Here is a 25,081-nt window from a genome sequence, read left to right on the forward strand (position 1 = left end):
AAATTCCGGTCATGTCCTCACAATCATTGATGCTATGATATAGTGAAGTACATTATGTCTGAACATTTACTTAAAGAACATTATTTTGATCTTTTGTATTTTAATGGATACGCTGAGAGAGAGAGAGAGAGAGAGAGAGAGAGAGAGAGAGAGAGAGAGAGAGAGAGAGAGAGTTATAATCATTGCTAACCAGTTTAAAGTATAGGATTGTATGTGAAGTATTGCTCGGTGCCATACTTCATCTATTCTGAAGTTAACATTCATAGTGGAAAATGTTTAGGTTATATTTACTAATTAATATTTCATACACGACTTCGAATGAAGTAAATAAATAGAGATTTCTAATGCCATTGATATAAAAGTCATCCTTTGTCTTCTACATTTGGCCGCTAGATGGCCAAGCCATTAAAATTCTGCTAGGAGAAGATGAGGTGTGTCTCTTCATATCCTATCCTTTTAAGGAAAGGATACATGGCGAGATTGTTTTCTCCTGTAGGAGGTGTATTTTAACTACTGATTTATATAATGTTTGCCATTTCTTTGTTTTTTAAGTTCTCTGGTTGTTATTCCCCTATTGCTGTACAAGCTTAGCTTCAGGGTTGAATTATTTTCCTTGTTATCTTCAACCTTCTTTCCCTTTTGTCATGAAATAAATTTTACCTTCTTTCGGGTGAATATACGATGGCCAAGAAATTTCTTCAATTCTTTCCTAGAAGATAAAATGATTAGTAGAATGTTGTCAATGGTAGATGTAATTGAATGTAATTGTATGTTTATATTAAATTTAAATTTCATGTGTAGTACATATTTTTATGTAATTGAGATGTGTCTTCATTTTTGTTAATTTTCTCTAGCTGTGAAATATTCCTTAGTGAAGCCATTTGCTCTCAAGCATCAAATGACACTCAAGGCACTGAAGCAAAAATGTCAATAATCACCCGTGCATTGCTTTTCTAACTTCGATTGTAAATGTATAAGTACCTAAATGTATAACCTAACATAATAATCTAGCACAGTCTTGGGAAGCTAGATTTATTGTTCCACGATTAAAAAATATTTATCCCACAAACAGATAGGTTGAAATGGTTTTCATAATGGTTTTTCGCTTAGCTGAGAGATTTTATCTTGTATTTTTCTATAAAGTGTTTTGCAATCAAAATTCTTGAAAGAATAGAGTCAAGTATAGTTCATTATTACATTATTCAGTATATCCTTTTTCTCAAGATCCATTACGTAGTCTGAAACTATCTTGTCGAAAGTCAGCCTCTCGGTGAATTAAAGACTGTGTAGTTCATTTGATGCAGATGTTTTGCTTAAAAGAAAATCCATTGCGAAAGATTTTAGAGTCGATTTTGAAATGGTTTTCCTTTTCCTTCTCATTACCATGAAAATATATTTTCAGCAATATGCTCAATTTTGCTTCAAATTAAGGAAAATATTTGAATTGATGTCCGCCATCCTTCCTTGAGAACATCTTAAATGAAAACGCATTTTAAGTGGAATGATATTTCCCCATTTATTATCTTCAATGGGGTATCAACCAAGTATGATTTACTATGCCTTTGTTAGGGACGAGCTATGGAAAACCTTTTGTGTCATTACGTTATCTGCGGGTGATATTTCCCTGTCAATTCTAGCAATTCGTAGTGGAGGGAAACACAACACACGCCCTCAATTTCCCTCTCATTCCTGCAATTGCTTAAACCCTGGTTGCATTCATATGCAGGCACCATGCAGTAACAGCTCAGATGTCTCGTGATTTACTAGAGAGACGCGGATGGGCCTTCTAATGAGTCTGTCGGCGCCAACCGATGCTTTTGTCCAGACTCAAAAGGAACACTGTCATGACCCTGTGGCACGAATTATCTTCGCCCCGCGGCGGCCCTTCTCAACCCACCCGGCCGTCTGACCTCCTCGTCCCACCTACCTACCTGTGACCACCTCCTACTCTCCTACTCGAATGCGTCCTATTTATTCCACCCTACATCCAACCAGGACCCACATGGGTCCTGCATCCAACCATTCACCCACCCTTACCGGCCCCATGCCGAATGTGCTCCACCCCTCTCCGAACTCCTACTTTCTCATTATCATGTTTAGTTTATTACCTCTTCTCAAGCCGTATCATTTGTTTTTATCATCATCATCATCATCATCATTATTATTATTATTATTATTATTATTATTATTATTATTATTCTCAGCCTCTATAACTGAAAATTTTAATAACTTTCTGTTTGGCCAATTTATTGTAATAGTAGAAAGTAATCCATTTCTTATTGTTATGAGAATCCTAAAATGCCAACGTAGTATCATTGTCATGTATAATTTTGCCAACACGAGGCAACGGTTGTACTCTCTCTAGCTTGGTGGAAGAAAAGGCAAATTATGAATACGGCAGTGCAAACATATCACCGCTGGTCTCTATTCTATCAATCACGATTAGCTCCTATGGTATTCTATGTTGATACCTACAACCACCATGTCAAAATAAAAAAAAAAAAATATATATATACAAGCTTTTTGTACAATAATCGGTTTTTCTTTTCCGAATAATGCTCCCACCCCTTTTTTTTAAAGAAGTATTTTCGTCTCAATCCATTGAATTCTTTTACTATTATAGAAGAGACTCTTTAGCTATGGTCAGTAGCTCTTCTAGGAGAAGGACACTCCAAAGTTAAATCTTTGTTTTTTAGTCTAAGGTAGTGCCGTAGCCTCTGTACCATGGTCTTTCACTGTCTTGGGTTAGAGTTCTTTTGCTTGAGGATACACTCGGGGACGCTGTTCTGTCTCGTTTCTCTTATTCATATTTTGTTAGTATTTTTTTATAGTTTACATTGGAAACATTTATTTTAATGTCATCTTAAAAATTTTATTTTTCCATGTTTCCTTTCCTTACTGGGCTATTTTGCCTGTTGGAGCCCCTAGGCTTATAGCATCCTGCTTTTCGAACTAGGGTTGTAGCTTAGCAAGTAATAATAATAATAATGATAATTCACTATTACCTCTGTGACAAGCATTATTTTTTGCTTTCGGTAATTACCTCCGCTAACGAAGTTGGAAAGAGGTCATGTTTTCACCCCTGTTTGTGTTTGTAATTTGTGAGTTTGTGTGTTTGTTTGTGTACAGCTTCCTGACCACAATCTTAATCGTAGAGTAATGAATCTTGCAACGATTAACAGTTATGTAAATAGCTGGAAATGATTAAATTATGGAACCTCAAGGTTAAAATTGAGCCTTAAATTTGGACATCGTCGTCAGAGACCTTAAGCTTGGTCCACGCCAATTAACACATGTTAAGGTCAAAGGTCAAGGTCAAGCTAAAGATCGAAAAATAACCTGCCGCGGTGGAGGTATGCGCTTTACTGAGTGCTCCTCTTATTTTCTGTAATTTTTTTAGCCGAGCCATAAGATCGATATAGTCTCACTGTGAACCTCTATGCTAAACAGAAAGTCTTTATTATTGCAAAAATTTAGTCGATATTTTATGAGAAATCATAATTGTCTTTTGCTAGTCAGAATTATGTAAGTCTACAATAACTTTTCTTAAGCAGGAAGTTCTTTCATTGATGAAGAGAAAGGAAAACTTTAATCATATTTTTATTTAACTTCCGCATTGGCATCTGCTCATAGTCTTGGCTAATTCCTCGAATAGAAGTAATAAAAAAAAACTTGTATTTGATCCGAAGAGATTTAGGTTCGTTATTTCTATTGCTCTACTTCTAAATCTTAACATAAAACAACGATTGGAAGCAGGACTGACTATTCATATGGTTCGTAATTTGTTTTTCATGAGAGCTACGAGGCAGGAGGCCAAATTGGTGACTGTATCCCAGAATCGATCTCGGAAATCCGACTGGCAGGGTTATTACCACTGGATTATCGTACACGAGCCTTAAAATTATCGTTCACCCATAATTATCGTACACACTTTCAACATATTAAGGAGTAACATAAATGACTTATGTATATCATGCCCCTGTTAAAAAAGACGTTTTTGGATAATAATTTTTACCCGATTTGGCTTAGAGTCACTGTAAGCCAAATCGGGTAAAAAATTCCGTGTGTAAGTGTAAGGAACTGATGATACATTGATATTTGGAAGTTTTTTAGGGTTAAACTAAATCTTGTAGTAGATGGGAGAACGGCAGATGTTGTCTAAACTGTCAGAGAAACTGGTTTTATATCTTCGTGGAATTTCGGGGAAAGCTGTTGGATAAGAAAAGAAGTCGTGAATGTTGTGTGGAACAGTTGATTCATAAAGATCGTACAGTGACGATGGAGTTAAATAAAAGAAACTACATATTATAGCGGAGGTTTGAAAGTGTTGGCGAAAGAAGAGATTTTATAATAGATATGAACAAGAGGAAGGTAATTACCGAAACCGGAAAAGATGGAGGCGTGAATGATGATATGTATGGTGGAAGAATGAATGCAGTTGATCAATAATGGTATTTTGGAGTAAACTTAATGGATGGTGGTTGAATTAATGAGGTGAATCAATGAAGAGGTGAAGGGAGAAAGATGGCAAAGAATTTGTTAAGTAATGAGATTAGCTTAGTAGTTGGACATGGATAAATGAATCAATTATGAAGCTATTGAAACGAACTGTTTCCATATGTGGCATTAGAAGAAGAATAATTCCATCATTTGTGCATATTTTCTAATGATGATTTGAGGTACTGTGGTTTTATGAAAAGTATGGAGATGGTCAGTAGGTAACAAAAGTCGCATGATTCAGAAGTAATATGAGTGTGGGAGTGGAGTTCTTTCAAAAGGGGGCTTCCCTTTTTGATAGAGGTACCATAAAGGGAAGACTTTAGCCCTTTATTATTATTATTATTATTATTATTATTATTATTATTATTATTATTATTATTATTACTTGCTAAGCTACAACCCTAGTTGGAAAAGCAGGATGCTATAAGCCCAGGGGTCCCAACAAGGAAAATAGCCCAGTGAGGAAAGGAAAGAAGGGAAAATAAAATATTCTAAGAACAGCAACAACATTAAATTAATATTTCCTATATAAACTATCAAAACTTTAACAAAACAAGAGGAAGAGAAATAAGATAGAATAGTGTGCCCGAGTGTATCCTCAAGCAAGAGAACTCTAACCCAAGATAGTGGAAGACCATGGTACAGAGGCTATGGGACTACCCAAGACTACAGAACAATGGTTTGATTTTGGAGTGTCCTTCTCCTAGAAGAGATGCTTACCATAGCTAAAGAGTCTCTTCCACCCTTACCAAGAGGAAAGAGGCCAGTGAACAATTACAGTACAGTAGTTAACCCCTTGGGTGAAGAAGAATTGTTTGGTAATCTCAATGTTGTCAAGTGTATAAGGACAGAGGAGAATATGTAAAGAATAGGCCAGACTATTCGGTGTTTGTGTAGGCAATAGAAAAATGAACCGTAACGAGAGAGATGGATCCAATGTAGTACTGTCTGGCCAGTCAAAGAACCCCATAACTCTCTAGTGGTAGTATCTCAACGGGTGGCTGGTGCCCTGGCCAACCTACTACCTAGGTCTTTGTCAGCCTATGCAGCCATTAATAATGGTAAATCTCTGAAACCTAAACATAGTATTGGTAAATAATTGTGATTCAAAGTGATATGATTAATATTTGTTTGTTATTAGAGGAAATAAGGATTATTACTTGGTGCAAATGGTCTAAGTCCAGCATAGAATTTGTGCCCTGCCTATAAGAAGTTGCACAAGTCCCTGACGGGCTGTGTCACCTAGACTATGAAAAACCATGTTAGTCCCTGGCAAGTTGAGTGTAAGCTGCATAGACTAAGAAGTATGTGACCTTTATCGTGACTTGCATAGTTCACATTTATAGTGACTTATTTATGTTTATGTTGTTGGTTGAACATGAAATAGCCTGGTGTGTATTTTGTGACCTTCTTGCCCAGACTTGATGTATTTATAAACTTGATGTTCTGTTATAAACTTAACTTTCATCTTGCCTTTTGAGTCACAACCTACTCTTGGCTTGTCACATTGGTGACCCCGGTTGTCGAATCGCTCCTCCCGCCTCCCCCCCCCCCTCACTGTGACTGTGACGCCCTCAAAACATACCTTCTGCAGCAGTACTCGCCATCGCCAGCCGCCTGTATAGCAAAGCTTTTTCAGCTTTCTCAACAACCGTTTGGGGGACCTAAGGGCTTCGCTCCCCCTCAGGGAAAGGAACTGTATCGCTCGCCTGCAACCTGCCGCAGACGGCTCTCCTCGTGAGGTGAACCTACCGTTTACCCGAACCTGTACGCGCTGCCGTACCCGATGTCGATAGTTTACCCATAAAGTACTTGATGACTAAAGCCGACGCCCTTATGGACAGTCACTTCACGACCTTCAAGACCTCCATTAACGCCTCCACTCCTGACGAAGAGGACACCTATTCAACGTCAACTAAAGCTGATGTGAATGCCGTAGGACACTCACGCCTACCCCGTGACAAGCCGGAGTGGTGACAAAGCCACCCATCACCCACCACCCGCTCGTGCCCCAACCAATGACTTTTACAGCCACTTACTGCCACCCGTCGGCCTCAGTTTTGCTACTACCAATCCAGGTTCGGGGATGCCGCGAAATGTACAGTATGTCATTTTTAGGGGGGAGCCATGTACCAACCGTGTCACACAATCGTACATAGTAACGACATTTTTCTTTTTTGTATATAGCATCCTTTGTATCTTCGCTCTCCCCTCGCACTGACAGTGACCTGTATCAACCTGTCTGTTTTTCTTATCGTAACTGTTAACAGAACCGGTTGCTGGTTGGACATGAAATAGCCTGTTGTATATTTTGTGACCTTGCCCGGACTTGATGCATATATAAACTGGATGTTCTGTATTAAACTTATTCAGTTACTTTCATCTCGCCTTTTGAGTCACAACCTACTCTTGGCTCATCACATTATACAAGCCTAGTGATATATAATGCTTTATTTTGTATTTTAGAATAGAATAGTGTCCCCTAGTGTAACCTCAAACAAGATAACTCTACCCCAAGACAGTGAAAGACCATATTACTGAGGCTATGGTACTATCCAAGACCAGACAACAATGGTTTGATTTTGTAGTGTCCTTCTCCTACAAGAGCTGCTTACCATAGCTAAAGAGTCTTTTCTACTCTTACCGAGAAGAAAGTAGCCACTGAACAACTACATTGAAGTAGTTAGCCCTTGAGTGAGGAATAATTGTTTGGCAATCTCATGTTGTCAGGTGTATGAAGACAGAGGAGAATGTGTAAAGAATAGTCCAGACTATTCGGTATATGTGTAGGCAGAAGGAAAATGAACTGTAAAGAGAGAGAAGGATCCATTGTAGTAGTCTGGCCAGTCAAAGGACCCCATAACTCTTTAGCGGTAGTATCTCAAGGAGTTCTGTCCTGTCCCTTGCCTTTGCTGTTCATGAGCGAACTTTAAAGATTTAATTAATCCTGCTGATAATTTTCTTGCGTGGTAGCAAATACCAATAAAAGTTGCTGATGTGACACACAATTTCTTTATTGTTATATTGTTTTACTTTTCATTAAAGTTTACTGTATTCATTGTACCTTGAAAATGTGTAACAATTGCACCAAAGTACTTTTCACGCAAATGCATATATGTAAATACACATACATACATACACACATATATATACATATGTATGTATATATATATCTAGATATATATATACTATATATATATGTATATATATACATATATATACATACATATATATATATATATATATATATATATATATAAATATATATATATATTAATAAGTAACGCTTATAGAGAATGTTCTGACCAAGAATTTTTTTTACCCTTATGTACAATAAAGACTTACTCGAACGAAATTTGGAAAAAAAAATATAAATAAAACTAACTGACAAAGCCGAAAAATGAAGCCCACGAAGACTCGTAAATGGTGGGGATAATGTAGCGAGTTAACAAAGATCACGTGTGTAGATCATAACACAAGTTTTTGTTTATTCAAAGTCTAGATTCAAGTATGTCTTATTAGATATGATTATTTATACAATTAACTTTCAACTGAGGTTTTGCTGTCATACAGATACATACAGACATACATGCATGCATATATATATATATATATATATATATATATATATATATATATATATATAAATCAACACAATATCGTGTTCAAATAGAAATAAATTTCTATCTCAAACCGGGATTGAAACCTAGCCTCAGGTGGCATGGTTGGAAGCGACCTGGCCTTTCATTTGAAAGGGCTAGTGTTCGATACCGGCATGAGGTAGATATATATATATATATATATATATATATATATATATATATATATATATATATATATATGTATGTATCTGCCTAAATATATCATCATCATCAGCTGCTACTAGTTCTCTACTACAGAGCAAAGGCCTCAGATTCAGTATATCTTTTTATGCCAGTCCACACCCACAAACTTTCTTAATTGAACAATCCATCTTGTTCTCTTCCTTTTACTGTATCCTTTTCAATCTCTAGGGACCCATTCTGTTATTCTTATTGTTTATTTATTATCTGTCCTTCTCATTATATGTCCTGCCCATGTCCATTTCTTTTTCTTGCTTGTTGTTAGAATATCCTTTACTTTAGTATGCTCTCTTCTTCATGGTGCCTTTTTTCCCCCCTCTTAGAGCTATTTTCATCATTATTCTTTCCATAGCTCTTTGAGTTGTAACTAGTTTATGTTTTAAGACTTCAGTAAGGCTACAAGTTTCTGATGTATAGGTTAATTATGATAGGACCATTTGATTGAATACTTTCCTTTTCATAGAAAGTGTCATTTTTATTTTCATAATCTCATTTTGTTCACCAAAAGCTCTTGTGCTTATCCTTTTTTTAACTTCGGTCTCGTGTCCAGGGGCAACACTTACTACCTCTCTGAAGTACGTATTGTTTCGGGCCGAGAGAAGGTTGTGACTCAACGGCAGTATGAAAGCAACTGAATAACTTTATTATAGAACACTCTCCTTTATATACAAAAGCTCAAAGCAACAAGAAATTTCATGTTAAAAAAACAGACACTGTTACAGGGGAGAAAAGCAGACATGTTTATTCTGGTTCTTTTTAGTGCGAGGGAAGAGCGAAGATACAAGCATAATATATACACAAAATGAAGTATGTACGATCGTGTGACACACGGTTGGTACAGTATATTCATTAACAATCTCTAGAGGTTTGTTCATAACCTATATTAGGTGTCTCAGCATTTTCATTGAATATTATCTTAGTTGCATTTATATTGATTTTAGTCGTATAATTTTGCTCTCTCTATCCAAAGCTTTTATTATCTTTTACATTTTTCCCATGATTCACTAAACACAACTCTGTCATCTGCAAATCTTGAGCTGTCAAGGTAATTCCCCGTTAATATTAATTCCTACATTTTCCCAATATAATTTGTTAGAAACTTCTGCTAGGTATACTGTGAATAATTTAGGATATATATATATATATATATATATATATATATATATATATATATGTGTGTGTGTGTGTGTGTGTGTGTGTGTGTGTGTATGCGAATGCGTGTACGCGTTTGTTTATATAAATGTGTATTGTGTTAAATTTTAAAACTTTTAATCCCACTTTCCTAATGATTATAATGCTTCAGACTTCTTTTTTTATTGTTAGGATGAGTTTGGAAACACCGCCGGAGGTACATTTCATAGCAATGGGTTGTAAGGTTTTTTTTTTTTAATGTCATTGAGTTCAGTATTCAGTACATGTAATATAATACTGAACTCTATGATATTCTCAAAACGAATCAACTCTTTTCTTTCGTAATAAAAAACAATTTTTATATGCTCTATTTTTAAAAGGATTTTTCACTTTTTTTTTTTCAATTTTCCATATACCCTGTGAGATCTCTTTATTTTTTATTTAAACCCTTATTGGTATTGTGTTTCAATATTACTACTCATTTAGTAATATATTGCAGTAATGCTTTATGATCGCATTATTCTCCCCCCGAGGTTAAAAGTTTATCAACTAGAATCTCAAGAACTCTCACACTTCTACATTCACTTCAATTTTACATTTTTTCTATTGTTTTCAATCTTTCATGTCTTTGCTTACTTTCCATATCTCATGCCACTGTTGAATCCATTTTTTCTGGTAAATGTGATCGTTTCATATCACCACTTATATCCCCTTTTTAATTTATTATTCCGTTTTACAGCTGGCGTCTGCAAAATAGCTTACTTTCGTCTCTAGTGGCCCAACCTTGTTAGGTTTCATTCCAACATTACATTTTCTGATCAGATTTGCATTATCTTCTCGAGAGAGATATCCATATTCCACTTCTGTCAACTGTTCATCCCACTTCCCTGTTCGTATCTCCAGTGTGCCACTGACCTGTCCAGTGTTGGTACGCGTTCTAGTTTGAGCCTCACTTGAATATTCATGTTTGAGTAGATCGGATAGATATTGATGGATTTCGTTAATCAAGGATGTAGTCGGTCTGGACAGCCGTATAGAAGTCCCACATGGTTGGGATGCTTCTCTCGTCAGATACGTCTGGGATTCGAACATTTAATTGAATCGTATTAAATCAAAGCAAAGTCCTCTAACTAATCATGCTATCATGCTATCTTTCTTAAAAGCATGTTTGGTTAGAGGTCTTATGCTTCTGAGTCGAAACAATGCCAGAAAAGACCTCTAACCAATCATGCTATCAAAAGAGGTCTTTGCTGGTACTGTTTCGTCTCAGATGCATAGGTTCGAATCCTTTCCCAGCCAGAAGAATTTATCTAAAATGAATTTCCAGTGGGTATACATTCCCAGTGAATGGAGATGGTTTGGGCATGCTCTTCGCACTCCCCAAGAGAGATAAGCAAGATCTTTTTCATGTGAATGGGCCATAAATCTCTCGCCGTATAAAAGGAGGGGCCATAGGAGATAAAAGAACACATTAGATATAATAAAAAGAGAGTTCTGTGTTGGTTTTCTTTGAAATGTTGTCCTTTAATTGTCCATAGCTCATCTTTATTTGTTTAGTTAGTGCTGTTATTGATGAAAATACACCATTGTTTTTGTTTGCAGTCCTTGATCTTTTGATCTGTTTTAATAAAAAAAAATTTGGTTGAGATATTTTTCTGTAAATTACAATTTTGTTCACCTCCATTTTGCTGTTATTCATTAGTCAAGTTCGTAGTCTTTGACATCGTCTTTGAGTCAAATTTGATATTGAATAGCTAATTTTTATTATTATTATTATTATTATTATTATTATTATTATCATTATATATATGTGTGTATATACATATATATATATATATATATATATATTTATATATATATATATATATATATATATATATATATATATAATAATAGTATAGACACACACACACACACACACACATATATATATATATATATATATATATATGTATATATATATTTATATATATATATATTTATATATATATATATTTATATATATATGTATATATATATATATATTTATATATGCATATATATATAATGTGTGTATATGAATATATATATATATATATATATATATATATATATATATATATATATATCCAATAAATCCCATTAATTATCACCGCCCAGCAGCTTTCACATCTAAAGCATAGATAATGAAATACATCAAGTTTCCCTTCCAGAGGACTTTTATAAAGTATTTCCTTAAGTATATTTTATTCAACCAAATCCACACAGAGACTGAGAATCTGATATCAGGTCATCCATGGAAAGAGCATTTGAGAACCAACTCGAAATACCTCATCAGGATCTATTGATTCTTCTCAGCTGGGGTTTTTTTTTTTTTTTTTATCCGCAACAAACAAGTAGTGGCTTAACTGATGTGTAATGAGTCATTATTTTAATTGCCACGCGGAGCTTTGTTACAGTTTGATATATATATATATATATATATATATATATATATATATATATATATATATATATAGAATTATTGGTAAACTTCTTTCATTGGAAGGTAGTATTAGCATAAGTAATAGTTTATTTTTGAAAATATCAATAGAACCTATTGGTAATGACAATGGCTGTTTGCCTAAGTATCTAATTTTTATAGTGGTGATTTCCTGATATTTATTTTCAATTCGAAACCTTATTTCTAAAGCGAATCATGGAATAAATATCATAAACACTTGGTAGAATAGAGAATATGTTTGTTTCTAGTACTAGAATTTATATTTATATGAAATCTCTGGTTATACTATACCAAAGGCTTTGCGTATTAATGAAATTAACCCTCTAGTGATCTGATGATTCGGTTTTGCATCAATATTTCTTCCCTTAAATGGTCCAATGACACGATAGTTAGGTCATCTAAAACCTATTTAGAGGAAATATTCGCTAAGAATCTCTGTGTACTAAAAGGGAAACGAGATTAGTATCTGAATGAGGATACAAGACAAATAGCATCAATGTATACATAGGACTAGTCAAGTAAATGTTCAGTACATAGTGATCATTATATGAATATTTAAAAAGCTAATTTACATTTTTCACATATTTGTCGTGTTCCATTACAAATATATTCTGCTTACATTGCCGTGAACCTTTGGGGTTACTGTGGACAAGATTTAAACATAATTCTACTTATATTTTACTTTATTTTCAATCTACACGTATATATAATCCCATACATTCATAATTATATTTCCTTTTGACCCCAACATATCTATTTTAGCAAATATTTCTATGATATGAAATACACTCTTGTATTGTAATGAAAACGTATTTAATACAGTCAAATTATAAAAAAAAAACCACCACCTAAACTAATTAACATCACAACTCCCCCTCTAAACGCTTAAAATTTAAAAAGTCTTAATTAATTACAATAAACACGAACAATGTAAACATTCAGGCTTACGTGTATCGTAGTACGATGATATCTTTTTGATTGTACCAAATTATGGTCTACACTCCGTGTAGAGAGTTTTATTTCCCTGTAAAATACAGCATGAAAATGTAAATATAAAACCAAAATGCTTCACAATATTCTTTTTTCAACAAACATTTACATTACTCAAGCACTGAGAAATACTTGTATAAGTACGGTATTGTATTTAACATTGTCATCTGTGTTTTCCATGCATTACTACACAGTCTTCTTTATACACAATATTTGTCAAAACGTGATCTATTTCACTGCCACTTTCATTTCAGTTCCCCTTTCTAATTTTACTGGCTTCGGGCCTCAATACTTTTAATAGTTTGTTACAATACCCAATAGAAGTTAGTACACATTGCACTACACTGTTATCATAATTCCCATACACAAACACAAGACCCTAACTATTCTGGAGATGGAATTGATGCAAAGAATGATGCTACACTCTTCGCATTAATTTCATCTCCTGGACGTAGATCTGGGGTTGCTGAATCCTTTAATAAGAGAAGTAGCTAAAATTAGTGAATGGTGCAAATTATGGGGCATGAAGTTGAATCCTAACAAAACTCAAAGTATGATTGTAAATACATCAAGGGAAGTGTCTCCTCAACATCCAGATCTAAGAATTGATAAAATTTCTTTAACTCTGCAGGACTCTTTTAAAATTTTAGGTGGGATTCTCGACAGCAGATTTACTTTTGAGAAACACATTAGGCCTGTGTCTTCTTCAATTGCACAAAAAATGGGCTTATTGAGAAAGTGTTTCAAGATTTGTAATGATCAATCTATTCTGAAGATTTCTCTTAATTCTTTCATTCTACCTTGTTTCGAGTATTGTTCTCCCGTCTGGTCTTCAGTGCGAAAAACAAGTTTGTATCTTCTGAAACCAAAATCACACAGGTGAGAGTTTGGCAGAAAAACTTTGCTGTTTGCCTCTTCGTGAGATGAAAAGAAGTCTTGGGACTGACTGAAATCTTTTTTGTTAATTTTCATACACTCATCTTTACAGGAGACATAAATCTACATGGAGCCAAGTATTTTTTCACAATATTCTGGTTTCACCCATTCATCCTAAGAAAGTTATATGAGACTTGTCTTGCTCTAAGCTCAGTGTTTTTGTTGATCTACGAGTTTGGTTCCATTATCTTACTGTCTTTTTATTGTCCTTTTGATTTTCATTGGACCTTTTACTAATTTTTACTATTTCTAAATGAATTTGTATAATTTTAACTATCTCTTAATTTTATGTATATGATCGTTTTGTAGCCCTGGAAAATAGGATTATGAAAGTCATGGAACGTGGGGATTAATAAATGGATTGTAAGAACAACTACTTTCCCTATCCACAGTGATATATATATATATATATATATATATATATATATATATATATATATATATATATATATATATATATATATTTCAAGTAAGCCATTTATTTTAATACATTAAAGTCTGGATTCTCTTACCGACCTTGGGATCAGAGCCCCAGGCGAAATCACTCCAAGACTATAGCATCTGACCGTCCGAGTTTCGAACCCTGGTCCAGGATACTTGTATGACAGTAACACTACCACTTGGCTAAGTGGTAGTGTCACTGTCTTACAAGTATCCTGGACCAGGGCTCGAAACCCAGCCTGTCAGATGCTATAGTCTTTGAGTGATTTCGCCTGGTGCTAAGTGGTAGTGTCACTGTCATACAAGTATCCTGGACCAGGGTTCGAAATTCGGCCGGTCAGATGCTATAGTCTTTTGAGTGATTTCGCCTGGGGCTCTGATCCCGAGGTCGGTCAAAGAATCCAGACTTTAATGTATTAAAATATATGGCTTATTTGAAATATGAAAAACACGTTTAAATGTGCAAAATTTATCATATATATATATGTGTGTATATATATATATACATATATATACATATATATATATATATATATATATACATATATATATATATATATACATATATATATATATATATATATATATATATATATATATATATATATATATATTGCTTAGGTGTATGGGTTTGGCGATAGAGGCAAGCAATCAGACATCATTATCAGAAAGTCAAGGCGCGTTAGGGAGCATTATGAACTTACCTTATTTGGGATGAGTTCGTAACTTGAACGCTTACGCTGAAGGAACATAATCAAGCATTTCTAGGGTACGAATTTCACTTCAGGGTTGAGGATGTTAAAGTATTCTTTTTCTTGACGAAGAAACGTAGCTTCATAAATATCGGCATCTGAAAATGAATGGAAAGTGCTTCTGCAATGGTTGTATCGGCAACAGACTTCTCTCCTCCCAAGGTGTCCCTCTTCCCTCCTCCCACGGAGTCCCTCTTCCCTCCCTTGACATCCGGATACGTTCCCTTCAAGGAACAAAAGCATCTATCTGCTTCCAAGCAAAGGATGTTGGGTGCTGTCAATATCACTTTAATAAATACCAACAGCTTTCTCTGTATATATCTTGCTCTATGTTTGTGTTTATTGCACGCCCGTGGTTGTAAATTCTTCCATCAGTTAATGATACACTTTAATGAATAGTAATGTGAAAAATTTACAATTGATTTAAGTAATAGAAACAAGGCAACACTTAATTATTTTGCTCTAGCAGGTGAGGCTCAAAAATAGTGCTCTCTCTCTCTCTCTCTCTCTCTCTCTCTCTCTCTCTCTCTCTCTCTCTCTCTCTCTCTCTCTCTCTCTCTCTCTCTCTCTCTCTCTCTCTCTCTCTCTTTTTTTTTTTTTTTTTTTTTTTTTTTTTTTTTTTTTTTTTTTTTTTTTGCTCAAGACATATTGTACAGATACAGTTACAATATTCTTTTATTATACTACATAAATGATCTTAAGATTACATACATCTTAACTCATAGTGAATTCCATATCTGATACATCTTACTTCTGTTTAATTCCAAAAGTTTGTTGTATCGTTCTCCATTAATCATCCATCGCTTCTCCAAAATATATCCTCGTATAAGTGGTGTCTGTAATTCATTACAGCTTCTCGATTTTCCTTTCCAGCAAAATTGCTTGTCGTGTGTGAGAAGTGTTATAGTCCAGGTTATTGTCTGTCGTAGGATTCTTCGCAATTGATACTGGAATGGGAAGATATCACCTCTGGCTTTAGTCTTTGTTACAATAAATTATATCCATCGTTGTTAACTCAAAACCATAGATTTTTTTCTGAATTCCCCTGTCAAATGGATAGTTAGGTCTTCCCACATCCCGATATTTATAAAATGTGTAGTTTCCAGACATTTTTTTTTTTTAGTTTTATTTTGCTGAGAGTAGATAATTTCTTCGATATATAATCACATTATTTTTGGAGGAATAAGTTTGAAGGTAGATTTTTTTTTTTTGAGGATGTATTTCGTATTTTTCATTCGTTATTAAAGACTCGGTATAGGTTCCATATTGTTAGGCTATTAACTGTAGAAACGGAGACTAACTTTGTTTATATGGGGGAGTTTATTTTGGGGGATGAAGCTGATGTTAGTCTTTTTTTAATTAGTATGTACAATTTTTTTTAACCATTTTTTCTTTCAACCATTCTGTGGCAAAGATTAAAAGGCACTCAAGTAACCGGGGCGGAGACTTATGATCTATTGAATAGATCATAAGTCTTTAGTGAATAGATTCTATTCACTAAAGAATAGATTCTATTCATTAAAGACTCAAGATACATTCTCTGTCAAAATTCAAATTCAAATTCAAAAAATTTATTGACAAAAAGTGGTCAAAAGGAGCTGTTAGTCTTGCTAGACAGCCCCCTCTATCTTTAATTTACATAAATTATCTTTAATATACATAAATGAACAAAAGCTAAATACAAAGGTAAAACCTAGTAATAATTTACATGACCCAAAAAATACAATTAGTAACAGTTTTTACAACTGAAAACACCTACATGAATAATTTCACATTTACCCAAAGTACATTAGCACAAACCTTATATATTTATTTCACAGACTGAAATTACATATAAATTAATCATAGTTATAATTTGATAAAGCAATGACAATTACGATTCTGGGCCCGACGGTGCGAGCCGACAACAAGACCACGAAGAGGCCAGCCTCCCAAAATCGTCCAGGACTCAAGAAAATATGCACACACTTGACAAATTCATCACAAAAACAATCATTCAACAAGGAAACGACACCAAAACCCGCCGCAACAAAAACGGACCCGCCGCGATGCCAAACACCACGACTCCAAAGGCGAAGGTGCGCTCGACCTGCTACCTCGCGCCACAGAAATCGCGTGTATTTGGAACCACGAGGAGTCCCTGTTATAATAAATTTGAAAGCTACATTACACATTACAAAATAACCAAAACATTTTTTACATAAAATACATTTTACAGACCGTTTTCACATAAAAGGAAAACTATTATTTAATGTACAGAGAACAACCACTTCCATTTCAAATTCCATATTACTGCAGCAAACACAAAACATTATACAAATAAAAAGTAATATAGTAACTTCACAATTTTAGTACCTTATATCAGTTTTTTTAAATTTATTTGCAATATTCTTGTACAAATTATTATTAATGAAAAAACACACCATTTGTTCAAAATTATCATCAAGATTCCTAAATTCTGCCAAAGAACTACATTCCATAATGTAATGCTGCAGTGTGTGTGAGTTTGCAGCGTCACATAATTTACAAGGGATACCCTCTCCACTCTTATATTCCCAATAGTATTTATAGCCTAGTTTAAGTCTCATAACAATTCCATCATATTTAGCTGAAGACTTTCCATAAGTAAAACGTGTATTGTTACTTACATAATCATAATGAGACATACTGTTACTGCCGTTACTCATGATTGCCCTAGCAATCTCAATATTCCAACCTTCCCTTACTCTTGCCATGTGTGACTTTATTTTCCTCATACTAACTAAAGTGGCGTAATCTATAGATTCTTTATTGCACCCCTGTTTTGCTAATTCATCAGCAACATCGTTAAAATATATACCACAATGTGAGGGTATCCAGACGAATTTTACACTGTATCCTGACCCTTTTATGACAGAAATGTACTCGTTGCATTTGGTAACTATTTCCTCATCTGAAGGTAATTTGGCATTTAAAGCCAAAAGAGCACTCTGACTGTCAACAAAACATATTATAGATTTTTCTTTATGCATTCCAAATTTCAAACACTCATATATGGCAAACAGCTCAGCAGTGGTAGATGAGCTATGATCGCCAATACGCTTAGATATTCTCTCCTCTGTACTATAACCAAATTCAAAAAATTCTCTAATTACAACACCAAGACCAGCTCGACATCCGGTAACAGAACCATCACAATAAGCATGAATCGCCGTATCCTTTGGGTATCGAGATATCTTTTCCAAAAACAGCTGTTTAAGTTCAAGGGGATTGCTGTCCCTTTTTCTCAAATCAAGTTGCTCTATACTTATATCTACTTTCTCAGTAATCCAAGGTTTTATTAGACGTGAACTTGGCAAAGGTACACAGAAATCAAAAACATTATAGTCATTCAATATTTTACAAAGCTTTCGTGAATATTCATTCAGTGTGAAGAATCCTGGAACGCCTTTCACATATCTATTTATAATAATTTTGAAATGCCTATCATTATGTCTAATCAGTCTTATAATTGAGGAGACTGCCAACTCTCTTATTCTTTGAGTAACACGCGGGAAATTCAGCTCCATTCGCATTATTTCAATCCTTGCAGTTCTAGGGCAACCTAATATTACCCTCATAGCTTCGTTTTGCAACAATTCCAAGGGGCGAAGATCTTTATCTGAAAAACTACATAAAACTGGAGCCGAGTAGTCTATGATACTTCTAATAGTGGCAAGATATACAGACCTTAATATTGGAATACCAACACCGTTACCACGATTTGACAAAACACGTAATGGCTTAAGCCGAGATGTACAGATGTTCTTCACATAGGTAATTTGATCCATTATTTTACCAAAACCAATATACATACCCAAATATTTATAAATTGTTACTCTTTCTAGTTTTACTCCATTCAGCCAGAATTCTTTATCACTTACTATTCGTGATTGATATTTTGTCTTACTCTCATTTACCACAAGACCTAAAGATATACAAAGATCTGACATTTCAGTCAACACGATACTCAAAGTCTCCTCTGATTTGCATTGTATGAGAATGTCATCCGCATAAATGATTACTTGTGAATTTCCATGAAATTTATAACTTGCAATTTCGTCCATCAATATATTAAAAATCATGGGGCTAAGCACACCCCCTTGTGGAGTACCAAGTTCAAAATACTTTTCAGTGGACTCGTAACCCTGAAACATAACAGTTCCCCTTCTGTTACTCAAATATTGTGAAATCCACATCAGTAGCTTGCCCTTTATACCCTTTTTAACAAGACACTCCAATATTACATCCTTATTGGCTTTATCAAAGGCTCCCTTTAAATCTAAAAACATTCTACAGTTGACACCAGCAGTACTAAGGCTTTTTAATACACAATCAGAGGTACTCTTGTTCCTCAAAAAACCATAAAGATTCGGAGAAAGGAGCCCGTCAACTTTATACAACAACCTATTTAAAACCATACGTTCCATAGTTTTTGATAAACAAGAAGTCAATGAGATAGGTCTGTAATCATTATTTCCCTTAGGTACAGGTATCATGAGGGCAATTGTCCATTTAATAGGTAAGCGACCATTACTGTATGATAAATTGAACAATGCTAAAAGAGGACTGTCCTCCATTGCTATAAGACAGTTTATAATATTGTATGTTATGCCATCTTTACCTGGAGCTGTTGACTTCCCCTTCTTAACACTATTCAACATTTCCTCCCTGGTGAAAGGAATACAGGTGTCATCCATTAAGTTCTTCTGCATACAAACTAGTCTACGTCTTTGTTTCTGTAACTTCCTAAGGCTTTCCTGTATATCTCGAGGTAGAGAATCTAAGTTCGACGCATACGACCATTTGGCGGCTAATGCCTCTGCTTTTTCTCTGGCATTAGGATGTGCATTTGTCTTTCTTTTTACCCCCCTTACTTTATTGACACCATCCCAAATTTGACGTAGGGATTTTGAAAATGAGATGTCGCGTAAAAAACCTTCCCAATACTTACTTCTAACCTCTTGCCTCTTTTTTGTAGCATGTTCAGCCACTGTAACCATTGTTTCTCTGGATTGCATATTCTGGTCTTTAGACCATTCCCTATGGCATTTTCGTAGCAACTTGTTCCAGCCTTTCACTATTTTGTCATTATGATACCTAGGTTTATGATTACTGGCAGAATTAGGTTTTTTCTGTGGTTTGTAAAGTATAGATTCTATTACTGCTAGCAGATCCTCAAGGAAAACATTTTCATCCTCAATACCTAGCAGTTTATACTCTTTGTACCAGTCACTTACTTTTTCGATAAAATCATCTTTCTGACTGTCATGCAATACGTATCTAGTTCCATTGTTAATAAGTGAAATCTTTTCTAAATAAAAACTAATTCTAAGAGCAAAATGATCACTTAGTAAAGTGGTTACAACAGAGAAATCTGTCTGTACTCCAGGCATGTTGAAAAGTATAGCATAATCAAGCCTGCCTCCTCTAACATGTGTTGCTTCACAATTACCAAGTACAGACGCATTTTCAACCGAATCTAAAAATCTATTTAAAATAATCCCATTGTGATTTCGGGAGCAACTACCAAGAGCACTATGTCTAGCATTTAAATCACCAAGTAATACACAATCCTCAGAAAAAATTACATCAGGTAGGTCCTCAATAGCCAAAGAATCCGCATGTACATAAATATTAACGATATATATTTCTGTATCTTTAAGCGCTACTTTAATAGCTAAACACTCAGTACCATTGACTTTACTAGCAAAGTAATACGAAGCTGGAATATTATTTTTTATGTAAATAGTTAAACCTCTGCAATTCGTGGACTCATTAGCTTGTATTTCAAAATGATTGTAACCGTTAATTTGGAGTGAGGAAACATTTCTACCTACTTCCTGCAAAACTATTATATCAACGTTTGTAGACTGAGTATAAGCATGCAAATCAGTAATTCGTTTTCTTAAACTATTTATATTCCAGGATATAATATGGAGTTTATGTGCCATTTTGAGAAATACTCTTTCTTAACTTGCTTGCAGAATGAAGAATATTCATTTTTAGCTGATTGGTTGGACTTTCCATATACTCGGTTATCGAATCAAGAATGATTGTAAAATCTCCGACCACATTTTCCACATAATCTGGCTTATTAGCTGACAAACCAGCCTCGCATGTAACTGTGCTTTCACCACTATTGTCATGTACCTCTGCAACCGCAACATTTTGAGTCACCCTTTCATTAACAACCACCTTTTTATTTTGCAAATATATACTATTCATAGTATTCTTAATAGCTAACACTGCCTGTTTCAGTTCTGCTATCTCTTTACGAAACTCCGAGATAAAGTTATTATAATGAAATTGAGTCTCCTCAGGGGATTTATTCTTGACCAAAATTTGGTTTTGCTGTTCCATACGCTTTTCCCAGAAATTTTCACTAGCCACTGGAACCTGAGTATTAATAACACCAGAACTATCACTTCTTAGATTTCCATTATTTGTCTTAAGTGAACGATCACTTTTGGGCATTCGGGGACACACACTAGAGCTAGCATTATGAGCACCTCCACAATTGCAGCACTTTGGTTCAATTTTTTCCTTTTCTTTGATTTTGTCACCACACACCTTCGACTCGTGCGACTTACCACAAAATCGACAGCGATGGTCATTCAGGCACTTCCAAGCCATATGACCCCACCTGCAACACTTATAACACATGACAGGGTTGTCAATGAACACTGCAACACGTTTATAACCAAGGCACTTGATAAATACTCTCTCTATTGGCGGACCCTTGATGAGTGCAATTAATTGTGGTTTAGGGACAGACTCGCCGTCAACTTTAACTACTCTACGCTTTGCCCATATAAATAGGTCGTCAACTAAAACATCTTCTGGGTCCAAGTAAGTAGGGTAATCAAAAATAATTACCTTTGTACATGCACCATACAGTTCCTTTGGTTTTTCCATTACAATATTTTCAAAGCCACTTTTTGTTAAAAAACCAACAGCTACCTCATCCTTTACTGTAATATATGGGATGTTTCTCCCTTCCTTAAATAGAACCTCAAATTCCGGATAACACTTGGACAGCCGAACTGCCCAACGAACCTGATCATGGAAGCCCAAAACATTCCTCGGAAAATACAGCCGAGGTCTTTTAGCATTAATAACTTTACCATCTTTTAGATGATTCGTAGTAGAGCCTTCACCTAAAAACTTCTTTCGTTTATCATCAGACATCCCATTAGATACAACAACACTGCTCATTTTCCTTTTCTTCATTTTCTTGCTTTCAACTGTGATAAAAGGTTGGTCGTCATCGCTGCTACTAGACATATCTAAATCCATAATGATGTCCTCCCGAGCTCCTTCAAATACTTGAATGTTGCTGTTAATAGTATTAGCCATAAGCCATCTGTGAACGGTCAGATAACTTCAAAGTCCGTATAATTGTATAAACCTCAAAAAACAACTACAGCGGTGGGAACACGTCCTCTTCGCTCGAGAGTTGAGCCTTGAGTGATACATTCTCTGTTTGGGAGATAAATTAGGTATCATTAGTCTGTTTTGATGGCTTGCGGAAAGCATTTAGAAAGCATCTAGAAACGCATTTTTATAAACCATAGAAATTTAATTTTGTTAGTGGTTTCATTAATTTTTTTCATAGCACATTGATAGTATGAACTTCATCAGCCTCATTGCTAAAAAAGGCATCATGATTTACAATAACTTCTCCTTTATGAGTCATTGCTTCTGACACATATTGGAATGCAAGACAACGTCTTTCCTCTTTAGAAGAGTCATGGACTCTGTTCTGGGTACAGGGGCATGTCTGTCTGAAGCATACCTAATAGCAAGAGAACTAGAAAAGTTCTGTTGCCAGAGGGGTACGTATTGCGTTGAACAGTTTAACACACACACACACACACACACACACACACACACACATATATATAATATATATATATATATATATAAATATGTATATATTATCAATTTTTCATCTTTTCCCAACTTCTTTAAGATGAAAATTTGATCATATGTAAACCGGATAAAGGAAAAGGAGCAGTTATTTATATATATATATATATATATATATATATATATATATATATATATATATATATATATATATATATATATTATATATATATATTTAAGAAAGAGAGAGAGAGAGAGAGAGAGAGAGAGAGAGAGAGAGAGAGAGAGAGAGAGAGAGAGAGAGAGAGAGACGGACGGACGGACGGAAGTGCTTGTTCAGTAAGTGCTTTGTGGTGAGAATTTGACCCTTTTAGACATTTGAGGTAACGGTGCGTGTGCTCATCTTTTTTTTTTTTTAACCTGTAAATGGGGTTTCCTATTTCCTTCACATGCTTTAACTCTTGCAAAGGTGAAATCCGTGGTTATGTGTCCAACACTCTTAACAATTCTGGCCTCAATTGTTATTAAGAATGGGTGTATTTTCGAAGTATATAACAGAAATACGTTTGAAAGGTATTGGGTGGTATAATCTGTAAACTGCTAGTTGTATTTAGTCTGTTGGGTTTTTAAAAGAGTCCATTGTAAACGATAAAATGCTCTTGTTTGTGTATAAAGTTATAGTGGCCTCCGCTTGTTGCTCTAGACAGGTTAATAAATCTTGTATGTCTTATATATTTCAGCAATATATATTTTTGTTTATTTAGTTCCACGTTATTTTTTTTTATTATTTTTCCCCATGTATAAGACTTTTAGGCCGGGAGCACACTAGCGACGCTGTGGCGCCACAAAGCCACAGCATTGTGTGGCGGGGATGTGGTCTCCCATAGGTTTCCATTGTTTTCAAGTTTTGCCGCGCAAACTAGCGACTGTGGCAAGCGACTGTGGCTCTCTGTCGCTCATCCCCGCCACAGGCGTGGCGTGACTTTGTGGCGCCACAGAGTCGCTAGTGTGCTCCCGGCCTTAGGAAGGATGATGTTTACTAATTAGGTATATTAATGCCAAGTAAACAGTCCCTATTATTTTTTTGTGTGTTTATAATTGTGTTATTTAATTACTGGTGTTGTACCTGTTTTTATTTGCAGTTTAGTTACGTATTGTTAGGTATTTTATTTTTTATTTCTAAGGTATTTGTATTATATTTCTTTTTTTCCCTCTATACCATGAAATGATTTTTAGAACTTTCGTGAGTCTCGCCTTAAGATAATTTCTATTTATGCCACCGATATATATTTTGGCTTTCAAGATTTTAAGTTATATATATATATATATATATATATATATATATATATATATATATATATATATATATATATATATATATATATATATATATCATGCTCACAAGACAAGATTTTATTAAAAAAAAATTCTGTTATGCAGAAGTGTTTTCATCCCATCTTGGGTAATGGCTTCATTTGCCTTTTGTGTCTCCTTTAGGTGAAAGACATCTGTTTTGAAGCTTGTTTTTCCTCCAGAAAATCTAGATTTTAAAAGCTCATACCCTTTGGACTTCTATTTTAAGTAAAGCATGAGTTTTCTCATGGTTTTAGATATCCAATTGATTCTCTCTGTTCTATAGCAAAGGTCTGTTATTTAAAATTTCTGAACTTATAAAAAGTAAATCCACAAGTATGTTGAAATGGATTCGTACAATAATACTCTCTCTCTCTCTCTCTCTCTCTCTCTCTCTCTCTCTCTCTCTCTCTTCTCTCTCTCTCTCTCTCTCTCTCTCTCTCTCTCTCTATCGTAAATGTGCTTCTGTTGGCATAATTCCTACCTGAATCATGTCATGATTGTGTATTATTATAAAAATACTACGCCCCATTCAATATTTTTTAACCAATAAATGGTACAGTTTTTATGAGAGGTAAAAGGAAAAGTTGATCTATAACTGTTATATATATCGTTCACACAAGATTTTTTCTTTAATAATCACTCTCATTAAGAAAATTATCAATAACTATTAAATTTAAGTTGATAAAATTACATGGTGCTATTCATAATCGTAAACACTTCTTGGCATAAAAGCCTCTCTCATTAAGAAGTTTTAATGAAAG

General features: G+C 34.6%; 1 protein-coding gene across 1 annotated transcript; it reads right to left on the minus strand.

Annotated features, from left to right (window-relative positions):
• Positions 1 to 16,698: 16,698 nt before the first annotated feature.
• LOC137634276 (uncharacterized) lies at positions 16,699 to 20,332 on the minus strand. Its single transcript, XM_068366576.1, has one exon. It carries the CDS (start codon positions 20,111 to 20,113, stop codon positions 17,423 to 17,425), a length of 2,691 nt encoding a protein of 896 aa, XP_068222677.1. The 5' UTR covers positions 20,114 to 20,332; the 3' UTR covers positions 16,699 to 17,422.
• Positions 20,333 to 25,081: the final 4,749 nt, after the last annotated feature.

The sequence above is a fragment of the Palaemon carinicauda genome, chromosome 44, assembly GCF_036898095.1.
Source record: "Palaemon carinicauda isolate YSFRI2023 chromosome 44, ASM3689809v2, whole genome shotgun sequence".
Lineage (NCBI taxonomy): Eukaryota > Metazoa > Arthropoda > Malacostraca > Decapoda > Palaemonidae > Palaemon > Palaemon carinicauda.